The sequence below is a fragment of the Atta colombica genome, unplaced genomic scaffold, assembly GCF_001594045.1.
Source record: "Atta colombica isolate Treedump-2 unplaced genomic scaffold, Acol1.0 scaffold107, whole genome shotgun sequence".
Classification (NCBI taxonomy): Eukaryota; Metazoa; Arthropoda; class Insecta; order Hymenoptera; family Formicidae; genus Atta; species Atta colombica.
The window spans coordinates 781,924-795,472 of NW_017259192.1; the positions used below are offsets into that span (position 1 = coordinate 781,924).

General features: G+C 31.9%; 1 protein-coding gene across 1 annotated transcript in view; it reads left to right on the forward strand.

Moving 5' to 3' along the window:
• The window catches only part of LOC108691929 (dipeptidase 1-like), a 130,416-nt gene that overhangs the window by 106,871 nt on the left and 9,996 nt on the right, over window positions 1-13,549 (forward strand). Inside the window, exons 6-7 of the mRNA XM_018199897.1 lie at window positions 3,325-3,475; window positions 8,024-8,093. Of these exons, the coding sequence (XP_018055386.1) occupies window positions 3,325-3,475; window positions 8,024-8,093 (221 nt within the window). The remainder of the gene's footprint in view (window positions 1-3,324; window positions 3,476-8,023; window positions 8,094-13,549) is intronic.

The window sequence follows — 13,549 nt, forward strand, 5'->3', positions numbered from 1 at the left end:
GAAAAGAAAATACCAAGCAGGAGAGGATAGTGGGAAGGATATACGAAAGCTTGTAAAAGTTTTTGCAACAAGTAACTCACTTTGGAAATCCGACTGCTATTTTCATAAGCTCGTTGAAATCGAATCGAGGTTACGCGAGAAAGAGATAAGAACGTAATATTTTATGTAAACTTTTGCAAATATTGCTGCATAAATAACTAAAAAACAATTAAAAATTAATGAATGCTAATTAGCGAATAATTCGAGCGATACAAGTACATTGTATAATGAAAGGCGTATAATTTAATTTAGATGGTAGTTTAGATGATAGACTTTTTATCATAAAAAAATCTTATCTTCATATAATTTTAAACTTTTGTCAAAATATCTCACGTTAAAACTAAAAATAATCTTTACAGTTGACAAATTACAGTTGATCTTTCGATAACGAAAAATTTGATTCTTTCTCAACGAATACGCTTATGTAAACGGACAGTTGATTAGACACGTATGCGAATCAAGTTAGGCACGCCGTTGAAATATGAAAAGGTTTATGAAGAGCAAGTGAAGAAATGAGACTGGCACTGCTTCGCAACGAAAGTCTCGCAATGGAACTTACCGCGAGTAACTCGGTCCGGAAAGCTGTCAGCCATTTTCATAAGCTCGAGAAACTTCGCCAAGTGGGAAGTGGAAACGAGGTCGCGGCATAAAGAAGGTAAAAGGTGGAAAAGCCAGCAGCTCGTGCACGCAAACCTGTCCCACAACAGTGTCTGGAACAGACAAAAAAACTGTGATTTCGAAATATATCGCGTTGAATTTGACGAACCAAGAAAACACTATTAATTAACTCTAATCAGTATTCACTCCGAAATTTCTGTAATTGTAAGTATTCGCGAGTACAATGCATTTTAAATTAATGTACTGTTTAAAGTTGTGTAAATGATTTTTTTCATTTTGAGGATCAAAATTCGAAGAATAAGATAATATAATGTAAAATCGTGAGATTGTGAAAAACATTTAAACAATTTTTCATAATAGTTGAAAAAAATGTCTGGATCCAAATGTCCGAACTTGCGAAAACGATTAGAGTTAAAAAAAATAATTAGTAGAATATTTTATAGTGCACTCTGATTTCTTCTAGCTCATGTAGAGAAAAAATATGTATATATATATAACAGTGAAATAAGTATTATACGTATGAAGTTTGTACAATCAATAGAAAAATCATTGACAATAACATAAAGTAATTATTTATAATAATTGTTATAATATTTAACTTATTTAGTATAATTAATTATTTTGCAAATAATTTATTTTATGTAATTAGTTATTTACAATAATTAATTGTATAAAATAAATTGATTATTTACAGTAGTTATCTTAATTTAATTCCTAAATTTATTTCTTTTAACAGTAAATTATGTTTTAATTATCATATTTTCGTATAATATACAATTCGTGAAATCGTTCTTAAATATAATATTATATTCTTTGAATATCGAATTTTAGATGTTAATATATTGTATAATAATAAGCTTACTATAAAATATAGTATCAATTAATATAAAAACGGGGACATTATTAAAGTAAAGGACATATTCATTTCGTTTTATTTTTTGGGAAAAGGCAAGCTGCTTCCGAGCGAGCTTCGTTCAAAGCAGCAAAGGTAGGGAACAGTTACAAGAGAAGATTACAGCTTTTTAATTTTCGAGATCAGTGGCGCGTTTCTCTGAAGAGAATATGCGGCTTTCTTGTATCAAGATAAAAGGTATTAAATCCTATTAAATGCTATAAAACGCTTTAGCTTATCGTAGTATGGCATGATAAAAGGATGAACCAAGCGAGCGCGTAAAAACTTTAGGTTAATATCAATTTATTATTGCAGTTTTTCTTTGTAATTATTCAATGTTTTTTAATTATAATCTCATATCCTCGGATTTATTTTATATAAAAATTTATAGCCATCACAATCCACAAATTTAATTACATTTTAATTATATTGATCAGCACTAATAACAATCAATAACTTGCGCAAAAAATAAACAAAATAAATAATGTGGATATAGCAATAAAAAATGTGCGATGTGAGAACTTTTATTGATGAAAAAATGGAAAGCAACAGTATGATAAAAGTTTATGAAAAGTTTATCTGACGAATCCACATCATTAATTCTGAGGTTAGAGAGAATATCCCGTAAAGACTGTAAACTTCTAAGAGGAGATTCCTACAAAGATCATTTTGAGATGAAAATCCTAATATTAAAATATCGAAGCTATAATAATTTTTTAATGTAATAAATATTAATCATTAGAAATATTAATAATATTATCTTTGCATACGTAATCTTATATTGATATTAAAAAGATGTGACAATGAGTTTCCATTTTTTATAACATTTTGCGTTGTATCGCATCTGAATGTGCAAATTTTTGACAATATGATTCGCTAACTTTAAATACTTATAATTCAAAAACCATAATATCCTCGATATTTTAGTATTAGAATTTTAATATTAAAATGACCTTAAGAATCTACACTTAAGCGTTTTTTTGTCTTTACCGGATATCCTGATATAAAATAGATATAAAATTTTATATACGTATATTTTTAATATTGCAGCAAAGCGGATTTTAAATCCAGGATATGCAGTTAAATAAATAACTCGTGCGAATTGACATATTCGATATAAAGTACGATAAATCAGAAGGCTTTAATATCCCACCACGTCGTCTCGATCTAAAAGTCTGAAAGTTTCAATGAGACGATCGACAGCACTCCTGAAAGCGGATCTGAAAGCCGATTTTTACCGATCTTTTCATTCATTCCCGCAACCCGCCTAAAGCGCGACCGACTTTCTGAGATTCCGTCCGATCTGACCCGACGAAGGTCGTAAATAATCTATGAACACCATAATTCCACGATCCCGAGGCCCCGCTTAATCTCATAAAGTGTCACTTTAATCTCGCTCGGGAAAAAAAGAGAAAAATTATAAGACTCGCGCCGACGGGGCGGGCACGACGAAAAAACGGATGAAACTTCGCTGATTCACGGAAGAAGCTGTAATTCGACCGAGAGCAAAGTTCACCAAAGATGATTCGAAGTTCCGCGGTAAGATGAGCCTCAAATAACTCCGTGTACCTACTTGGTATTTCCCGAGGTTTAAATATTCTGAGTTTGGCAAGTTCATTGGATAGTACTACTACAGTTTTTTAGTTTCATGTTTACAACGTTAAATTGCTAAAACGTGATAAAACTTTCTATAATTTTAAGAAAATAAAGAGAACATGACACACCACACATCGAGAATTTTTTTATTAAATCATGATATATCACTGTATGTGCAGGTCTCATCGAGGCGCACAGAGAAGGCAAGATCGCAAGTCTAATCGGAGTAGAAGGTGGTCATTCCTTGGGGAATTCCTTGGGTGTTCTCAGGACGTTTTACGGTCTGGGAGCGCGATATCTTACTCTGACACATGCGTGTGACACCTCCTGGTGAGTGTAAATTATGAGAGCGCATAAGAATCTGTCTTGAATAATTAATTTAGAAGAATAATTAATTTATCGCGATTTAGAGTTCAATAAGAAGAATAACAGGCTCATAATCAAACCGATCATGCGGCAAAAAATTAACGAGTATTGTAATTGAATATAATAAAGGGCATTGTAATTGAATTTAATCACGAGTAGAAAAAAAAAGAAAAAAATAATAAAAGCTAATATATTCTGATAGTTTCTCATGTTATATATAAATTACAGTTAATAATAGATTACGGCACTTTATAAGGTTGACATTAATTAATTTAAAATAAAAGTAACAATCTTATATTACATTATTTATATTACATATTACATTATTTTGAGTCAATTTCATTTTAAATTATAGACAGAATTAACCACTCTGTCGATTTAATCGATTTAATTAATTAAACAGTGTTTTATAAGAGATCAATTATTCGCTAAAATATTGATTCACCATAAAATTCACTTTAATTTTCGATGTTATGTTCCTCGCACACGATTCGTTGGAATTAGAAGATTGCACTCTCTCATGCAAGATCAAGATTCTGAGGGATGTTTCATTGTTTCGCTATCGTTCTTGTCACGTCTCCTCTTACCCTTGTGCTCGAGAAGTTTCTTCATGTACAAGCCGCTCCTTCATCGAACATCCAGTTTTTTTACTCGAGTCTCGTTGTACTTCGTATCACGATCCACTCTTAGAGGCAAACCAATTCCACGGTTGATCGGCTTAACCGAGAATCGAAATAATCTGAAATCTGGACGCCCGGAAGTTCTTTTTGGTAATTTCGAAAATACCCTAAAGCCACTGCTTATTTTCCGGCGCGCCGAAAAAGAAATTTTACAGCAAAGGAGTTCTGTTTGTAAAGAGAAAGAGGGGTAGCACCTTTTATCAGAAAGAATACAGAAGTCAACTTTTACAATTTAGTCTCCTTAATCAATTACTGTAAAAGACGATTCTTTAAATTGTTCTAACTTCATTTTCCAATTTTGCTTTGTCTGACATTGTCCATTTTCAAGAGAAATTTACTGCATCATTTATTCATGCCAAAGATATACATTTGGTATATCTAGTATTTGATAAAAATTTAAAATACAATACGCTCCCATTATTTATGTTTCTTTACATATATTACGAACTTATTGCTTATTTTGTAACCTAACAATTTTGTAACCTAAATAATTCCACTTTTTTTACAATAATATATTACATAAAGGATTTAAAAAAATTCATTCAATATTACTAAAATTAAAAAATATAAAGTTGTAGAGTATATTATTAAAAATTTTCTCTTTATTTTTATTTTTACGTTTCTGCTTATTTTTATTTTTATTCTATACATATTAGTTTGTTATGATTAGTTTGTTATGATAAGCTCATTTTTTGAGAGACAAACAATGGAATAGAACAGAAATAGAAACATTTTTCTTGCTCTAACTCAAACATCGATCTTTAACCTAAAGTTTATGCATCCCTTGTGATGCTGCGTGTGGAATTGTAAATAAAGTCCCTGCTTTTATGCGTCCGTTCGATCCGGGTCACATGAACCGCGATAAGTTGCGTTTTCACGGAAAATCCAACATTGCATTATTTGCGAGCTGCAAGTTACGCGGGGTCATAAAACAGAACTACACGCGCACGAAACAGCGACATTCGGCTCCCGTGCGACAACCACAGTTGTTTAATTACCACGAGGCCGCGATCATTTACGGAGATCTTTCTCGTCGAAAGGAAATTTTATTCCCGACCAACGAAAAATTTTCGCTCGACTTTTCTAGCCTCTCAAACTTCGCGAAGCTTCCCCTTTTTTTTTCTTTTTTTAGCATAATAATATTCATATTCTGAAAACTAAAGTTTGGGACATTTCAGTTATTTTCTTTTTTCTCATGAAACTTGAGAACGATCATTAAATTGCGATGCTGAAATTGTCGAGATTGTCAACTGCGCACATCGACCGCGTGTACTCATATATTACTGCCCACTATATCTTTTATGAGTACGAGGAATCATGCTCGAACCGTAATAATCTCACTCTGTGTTACCTGCCACGCGAAATAGAATTTACGTCTCGAGCAGAGCGACGCTAGATGCCTTGGTAGCTTTCGAGATGTAAATTACGACGGTGACCGCCAATATTACTAACTCTAACGCCGCTTTAAGGTCGAAGTATTATACGACAATGGGCACCGACCTGGTTCACCGTGTTCTTTCCGATGTTCGCCTGCTTTATGTCTCCCTCGACGCCGCCCGTGACGCTTACCGCAGTAAATAAGAATCGGGAGTCACGTCGAGCCCTCCGACGTGCAAATCTTCTTTCAAATATAGTACATATTTTGGTCTTCTGACCCCCCTAAAATTACATCGATGTCATTTTACGATACACACAGAAAGTAATCTTTTCTCAGCATCAAGTCAGTTCCGTCAGAATTAAGGAAGAGAACGAGTATTTAATCCAAAAATAAATGTGAAACTCAATTTCAAAAAATAATAATTGTAATGACAGGAATTTGAAATTAAGATACTTTATACTTTTGCCATCACGTCGCGATTCTTAGTTAAATTATTCTAAGTTAAATTATTTTTAGATTTTATTAAATTTTTATAATTTGATTTTTTTAATGCTTTATTTTAAATTATTTATTTAATTAAATTCTATTTATCAAAATTAAATCCAAGTAATTTTTATAAGGAATGTTGCGCCCCCATTACATGTAACGCCATAAATATATCGTAATAAAAAGAACTAAGAACAACGTTTAATTTTTATAATAAAAGTTATAATAAATAATAGTAATATTACGAGAATTACAAAGGAACAGGTGATTTGGAACATTAAGAAAAGTATACGTCTATGAAAGAAGCCTACCATACAGAGAATATCTGAGGAAAACTCGTCGTAAAAATGTGGTTTCATCTCTGCGGCCTGAGATTTCCGGCATCCATGAAGAAAAGCGTGCTTTTATTGGGACAATATCCGAATTGCTTTTGGACGTGTACCCGAGGCTTAATGTCAACCTCCGACTCTATCCTCTCTCTTTTTCTCTTATCTCTCTTGGTCTATGTCGCATGTCTTGCCTCTTCTCCTTGGGGACGCGAGATTGTCGAACCCGATTGAATTTTCTACAGTTCTAGATGACGATGCCGAATCATCTCCTGGCGTTTCCACGTCTGGAAGCGAAAATTGACCGTGAAAAATTATCGGATTCTCGATAGCATTCGCGCCTTCGTATTACTTGTTTTTTGACCTTCTTACTTTTATTTCTTCAATATTTGATATGATTGCATTATTCAACAGACAGAAATAACGCAAAATATATTTAGTCGACACAAATCTTAATAGCTTCTCTGGCGAATTTAAAGATGCATACTTCTTTACAAAATAAATTTATGTAAATGTTTAGTTATGAAAGTTATTAAATGTTAAAAGTGTAAATATTGAACAAGATCTCGCAATTAATTAAAAATAATATTTATTTTAATAGATACTTAGTTATAATTACTGAGATATTTATCTATGGAAGATTATAAAACTGAATAATAATTTCTTATAAAATTCATTGAGGAAATATCGAATTTATATTCAGGAAAAATCTACTATAAATAATACTTAAAAATTATATAGCTTCGTAGTTATAACATATTTGCAATCTCGGAACACAGTTTTTATATAAATATTTCAAAACTTTTCTTTAGTTAACAATTAATTTATATGTCTAGCAGACAACAAGAATTAACCGTAATAAATGGATAAATGGAAACACGCGTTACTTCGAAAAGTTTCATGGAACTCAAATGAGCTTCGAATTGCTTTAACGATTCTAAAGGCTACGTATATGATAACGAAGTGTGCAACCAGAAAGCGCGCGTGGAGTTTATGTACATTTGACCTAAATTACTTGACCCAACGCTTCTCGAATGTGCCTCCTCAAATATAAATAGAAAGGAGTCTGTTTTCAGTATGTGTCAATCAAATCTAAATCAAAACTAAGAATATAAAAATCTAATACAAATTTTAAGGCCAATTTTTTAATGTCAGAATCATTTTCGATGAAAAAAAATTACACACGCATATACAAAATTAAATATGGAATTTTGTCATAAAAATTAAAAATATTAAAGCTGAAGATTGTCTTCTCGAGTTTCGAACAAACAACGTAAACTCCATTAAAGAAACTTATTATTAATATACTATATAATATCAAATAAATAAATAATATTTTTAGGTATAGTAAACCGAATAAATCAAGTGATTAATTTTTTTATTAATGATGTACACGTTTTTATGATTGACGATTTGCTGTCATTGAAAATTCATTTTATTTCACATAATAATAAATGGATCATGATAAAAATGTACGCGTAATAAATATATAAAAGATAACATGATATTTCAGAAAATATTATTCGTTCTCGTTTGAAACTCGTCCGAGGGGACAGAAAGCAAGTGCGAGCACCCAGTACGACCGCTGGATTTTCACAGCGAGACTCACAAACTAACGTTCTAACAGACATTTTCTTGGCAGGGCAGTCTGTTCTGTTGGCGAGACGAACAACACTCAGGACTCCACGCCGGGCCTCAGCGAATTTGGGAAAGTGAGTCAACATTTACATTGTACGCGCTCCACTGCGGATTTACCTTTTTCAGTAGTGAACAGGGAAATATCGCGTTTGCAAAAAAAAAATGCCGCGTGTACATACATGCTTCCAAAAGAGTTTCCGTTTTATGACCGTGGATGGAGTTGCTCGACATTCTGCAGAAAAATAATACTGTAGACTTCCGGCCAAGATGCGTCCCAGTATTATTCCGCGAAACGACTGTGCGACAGTTTAGATTATAATTTCGTTATGAACTCTATGAGTATACGTTATAACGCGAATATTGCATTAAACATTTTCGTTTTATTTTACGGAAATAAGAGCTTCTTCAATAAATAGTAATATCAATATGGAATCAGAGAGAGCATTCCATGTTGTGCATTCCAAATATTTGAATAATTTAATGCTGTTTTTATATTTGCATGTACATTATTATAAGTTCACTTTAAAAAAATATAGGTATAGATTTAAGACTATGAGATATTTAATAATATTTATATAATTCTTATCATGTATTGATATTAATATAAATATTAACATGGATTTAACATGATTTAAAACTCATAATGTTATGTTTGCTAATAGATTTAAACGCTATATAATTATAATTTTGTCCATTTTAATATCGTCCAAGTTTGGACGATATTACAAAAAATGAATAGGTGCTCTCTAAAATTTTTAGAGTGAATCTCACTCCGGAGAGTGAAATCTCACTCTTAAAGATTAAAAATTGAGCCACTACTTTTCAAGACTGGCTCAATTTTCACTCTTTATTGTGAAAGTCCACTCCAAACAGAGAGTATTAAATATAGAGAGTATTAAATATAATTCTTATATGCTGGTGTTGATATAATCATCAATATAATATGTGAGAATTTAATTCCATAAGTTTTAAATCATAGTGTTAAATCCATACCTATTGTTTTATCAACATAACATAAATTTAACACCGTGATATTAAATGCACACTCATATTTTTTGTAATATTGTTATTCAAATGGAAAAAGGTTAAGGTTTAAATCGCCTATTAATGAATATATGAAAGGCATAAATATATAAAATAATGCTTGTTAATTTCTATAATACTTCGCGCTTGTACGTTAAAATTTCCCAACGGCTTATCCTTCTGGAATATCTAAATAAACGAGACGTCACGATGGCACATTACATCAGGGACGTTCCCAATTTTCGTAGCGGGATTTAGATCATGGCTTCACGATCTCGATGGCTGGAATTATTTTTCCACGACATAACCGGGGAAATGATCGTCAACGAACGCGCGACTGATCGCGTCCGACCTACATTCCGTTTATCACTCCCGTCGCTCCGCCGCGTTCATAAAATTATATCCCGACCCACTTTCGCGTGTAGAATTCGTCGAGGGATTTCGAGCGTTAACGCATAAGTTCGCCGATCTCAACGAGGCGAATTTCTGCCATTCAGCATCGCGTGATTTTCGTCCAAAAAAATCGAAGGAAACGAATCGTCATCGGATAGTTTCGCATCAATTGAGTTTTTGTTAGAATTCATAATCCTATGGCAATGGCGATTTTGATTAAAAGAACAAACAAAGAAAGGAAACATTACTGGTGGTAGATTCGAGAAGAAATAAGGAAGAAATAAACGGACGAGAAAAATGCGTAAGGACGTAAATCATATGAATCACCTACCATTATCTCACATCCCTTGCAATGTCTAAATTTTATATTAATAAATGACACAGGTCTTCTAAAGAAAAATTCTATGCGCAATGTTAAATGTTCTCCATTTATCATTGATGCTTGTCTGCATAAAGTGCTAATTATAGATATTCCATCTATAAATCAACAATTAAAAGTCTGAAATAATTCGCCGTCGCCGTGACGTCTTTCCAAATAACATAGTCTAGAGTTTTAATCATTTTTGTTCATTATATATGATCTAGATTTTTATTATCTATATTTAGTTTATATATTTTACATAGAAAAAGAAATTTTACTAAATTATTTAAAATTTCGCCAGATACCGATTTGAAAATAATTCCGTTGTATCATTGAAATAATTAGGTACATAAACGCTCAAGTTAATTGCTAAAATATCAAATGTAATCGTAATTTTAATCATAAGTTGTAAGAAAAAAAATTGTAAGAAAAATTGACGCTAATTATTAGAAGCTATCCGGAATTTTAATGTGTGTGTAGTTTTAATTGTAATTTTTAATATTAGATGACCGCGAATGAAGGTCGAAACATTTAATTCTGTTATTCTAATAAGATTCGAATGCGATAAAGATTAATTTCGCAACAAAAACTAGCATTGGCTTTTATGCCCTCCCTTCCTGGGATATTGATTTATTCATAAAGCCTTTGTCATTTTATAAAATGTCAAACTTTTTACACCTTTACTCATTATGTTTGAAAGTTCAACAATCCTTTTGATGGTACAAAACTATTTTTAAATATACTATCTATTCTTTAAATCTGAATCAGTGGATAATTATTGATATCAGTGTCAAGTATGTCACTGATAAGTAGTAAATTAAATGTGAGATTTCTAACTAATCTTTATTGTGTTACCTAATTAGCCTTGTTTTAATACTTAAATTCAATGAATACGGTATTGGAAAATTAAAATTAATGTGCAAATATCAGTATTTTAGTTATATAATGCTCAAATATTCTTCTTTTTTTAGTTTTTTAGAACTTCACTGATTATCAGTAAAGTAATGCCACTTGGTAGTTAGTGACTATCCACTATTCCATTGATTCAGTTTTAGAAAGTAACTAAATTTTTAGTTATTTTATCATATATAATCAAAGAACTGCAACAGTAGACTAACCCATATTTTGTAAAAACAGAAAAAATAAAATCTAAAGTTAAAGAGAAACAGTTGACCAACTCACATTTTTATAAAATTGCAGTATAAGGCCTTCAATTTATTTTTTACTGCAGGAAATCGAAGAAAGAAAACTTAATTAATAAATATCGCCAATTCCGTTATAACGTTATTTTAGCATATATTCATTGTAATTGACTATCGAAAAACGGTAAATATGACGGAGCTATGGTTACAATAAATTATTCGGAAAAAAGAATTTCCTGTACGCGCGATATCAACTATGTTCTATTTTGTTTGCTACGCAAACGAAAAGTCGCGATTGTCGCAGCACATCGCTGGCTATATTGAAACACCAACAGTACAAAAGTGTTATTGCTGCTAGCGAGCGAACATTTCACCACGAAATTCCGATAATCTACAAGTCCTGGAAGTAATATCGCTTTCTTCTTGCTCCTCCCCTCTGTCTGAGATACTGAAATATTTTTATCAAAAACAATAATCTATCTCGTATGCGTTAGTTTGATTTTCTGTTCCAAGAAGAGAAATATCTCTCCGACTTTACGTTACTTACGAGACTCAGTAAACATCAACTAAAGATAACATAACATCAATGTTATAATATCACTCAACTAACTCCGATACGCGTAACGTACATTTATAACCGCTCGTTTTGAATATCCGATATTAAAACGTTTCAATCAAAATGAATTTAATATCGCTCTTTTCCTTATCTTCTCTATAATACCAAATTTTTTTTTATCAGCAATAATTCACCTCATGCATTAGTTTGATTTTCTGTTCAAAGAAGAAAAATCTCTCCTCCTTCACGTTTGATTTTCTGTTCAAACAAAAGAATTTCTCCACGTTATATCCTGTAAACAGCAACTAAAGTAACACAACATAAATGTTATGATTTCACACTCAATAATGTAACTGTTACGTATAACATATGTTATATTATACTTATAATGTTGTGCAAAATAAAATTATAACATTGATTATGTCACATTTAGTTGATGTTTACTGGAGAATCTCAACATATATAGACAAACTTTTACAGCCGCGCAGACGATTTGAAATGTTGGTAATTAAATAGAATCATAAATGAGTGACTCATTATCTCGAAATCTAAGTCTCTCGAAACCGCCTGTTTGTATATCCGGCAATCGAAACAAATTTCGCGTCGTTTCAAATGGAAACGTCGCAACGCCACGCCTCGTTCGGAAAGACAAATGGAATTATCTGAAAATTCCCCGCGCGTGCTCATGTCTCCTCGTATAGTTCAACCTTCCATAACGTCATGCCGCTGTAAATACCGGCATGCATTTCCGACGATGGACAGCGTCATCCATCCCACATCACGCCCCGGCAAAAAGAGTTTGAGATAAATTTCGCTACCGTGTGTGTAATGCGCGTGTGTGGACGAATGCGCAATTCGACGAATTTTGCGACATTTTTGCCCTGTACTCCCTTGTTCCTTTGGTCTGTTATTTCTATTGAACGACCTATATTTTCCATTCACCAGGTGCGCGAGTACGTACACAAACGCATCTTGAATCACCGTTAACGCGACGCAGTGATGTATCGTGAAATTAGCGATAGCTCGTGGCGTTGTATTTGTCACGGTTGCAACATGGCATGGGGCTTGATTTTATTGCGGCTTTTGGATGTGACGATTAGTTTCGCCTAGTCCCGCCACGCGCTCGATATTCAGCAACAGGCATCGGATTACACCACGAAAATTCGCTGTTTCGTCCACCGCGCCGCGGGATATAGACTACAAAACTGGTTTCCTCCCTTTTAATTTTCGCAAAGAATTAAAACGATCTCGAATGCGGTAATAATTACCGCAATGTTATTAATTTGAAAATTTTCACGATGAAATCTAAATTGATCAAAAAATTTCACGATTATTATCAAGCAGAAATTAAAATTTATATACGTCAGTTACATATTAAAAATCACTGAAATAATATCTTTTAATTTTTATTATAATAAAATTTTTGGATATAATTTTGGATAACTTGCAACATAATTCTTAACGGCTTTATTTTGAGTTCGCAAATCGTTTGTATATCATGCTTCTTTTCGTAAAATTATTTTTTGCACTAAAAACAACAAAAAAACATTTGCAATACTTGCATGCAATACTTGTATGCAATTTGTTAATAATTAAGTTTACGTGTTAACAACGTAAGTTTACGTATTAAAAATTTCTTATTAAAAATTTTATTTGATTGATTCAATCTTAAAGCCTAATTTTTTTATTTCAATTTTATTTAATTTGTATTAATATACTACATTGCATGCAATAAAACTTACACGGAAAAAAACGATTCCACTAAAATATCTAAAACATTAGCTATATATACAAGGTGTCCCAGAATAACCGCCAAATATTTCATGCGTAGATAGATCGGACTAATAAATCGAAAAATCTTCTATTATTTTATAATTTTCGCAATAGTTAACAAGATATTAATAACTAAAAATTGCCGAATATTCATTTTTAATAATCTTTTAGTCGAATACTATCAATTTTACAGAAAAACAACAAAAATTGTTTGTTTTCTTTTTATAGAGCTCTAAGAATTTTTTCAGAATTTTTATTTACTTTTTAGTATTGCATTTATAT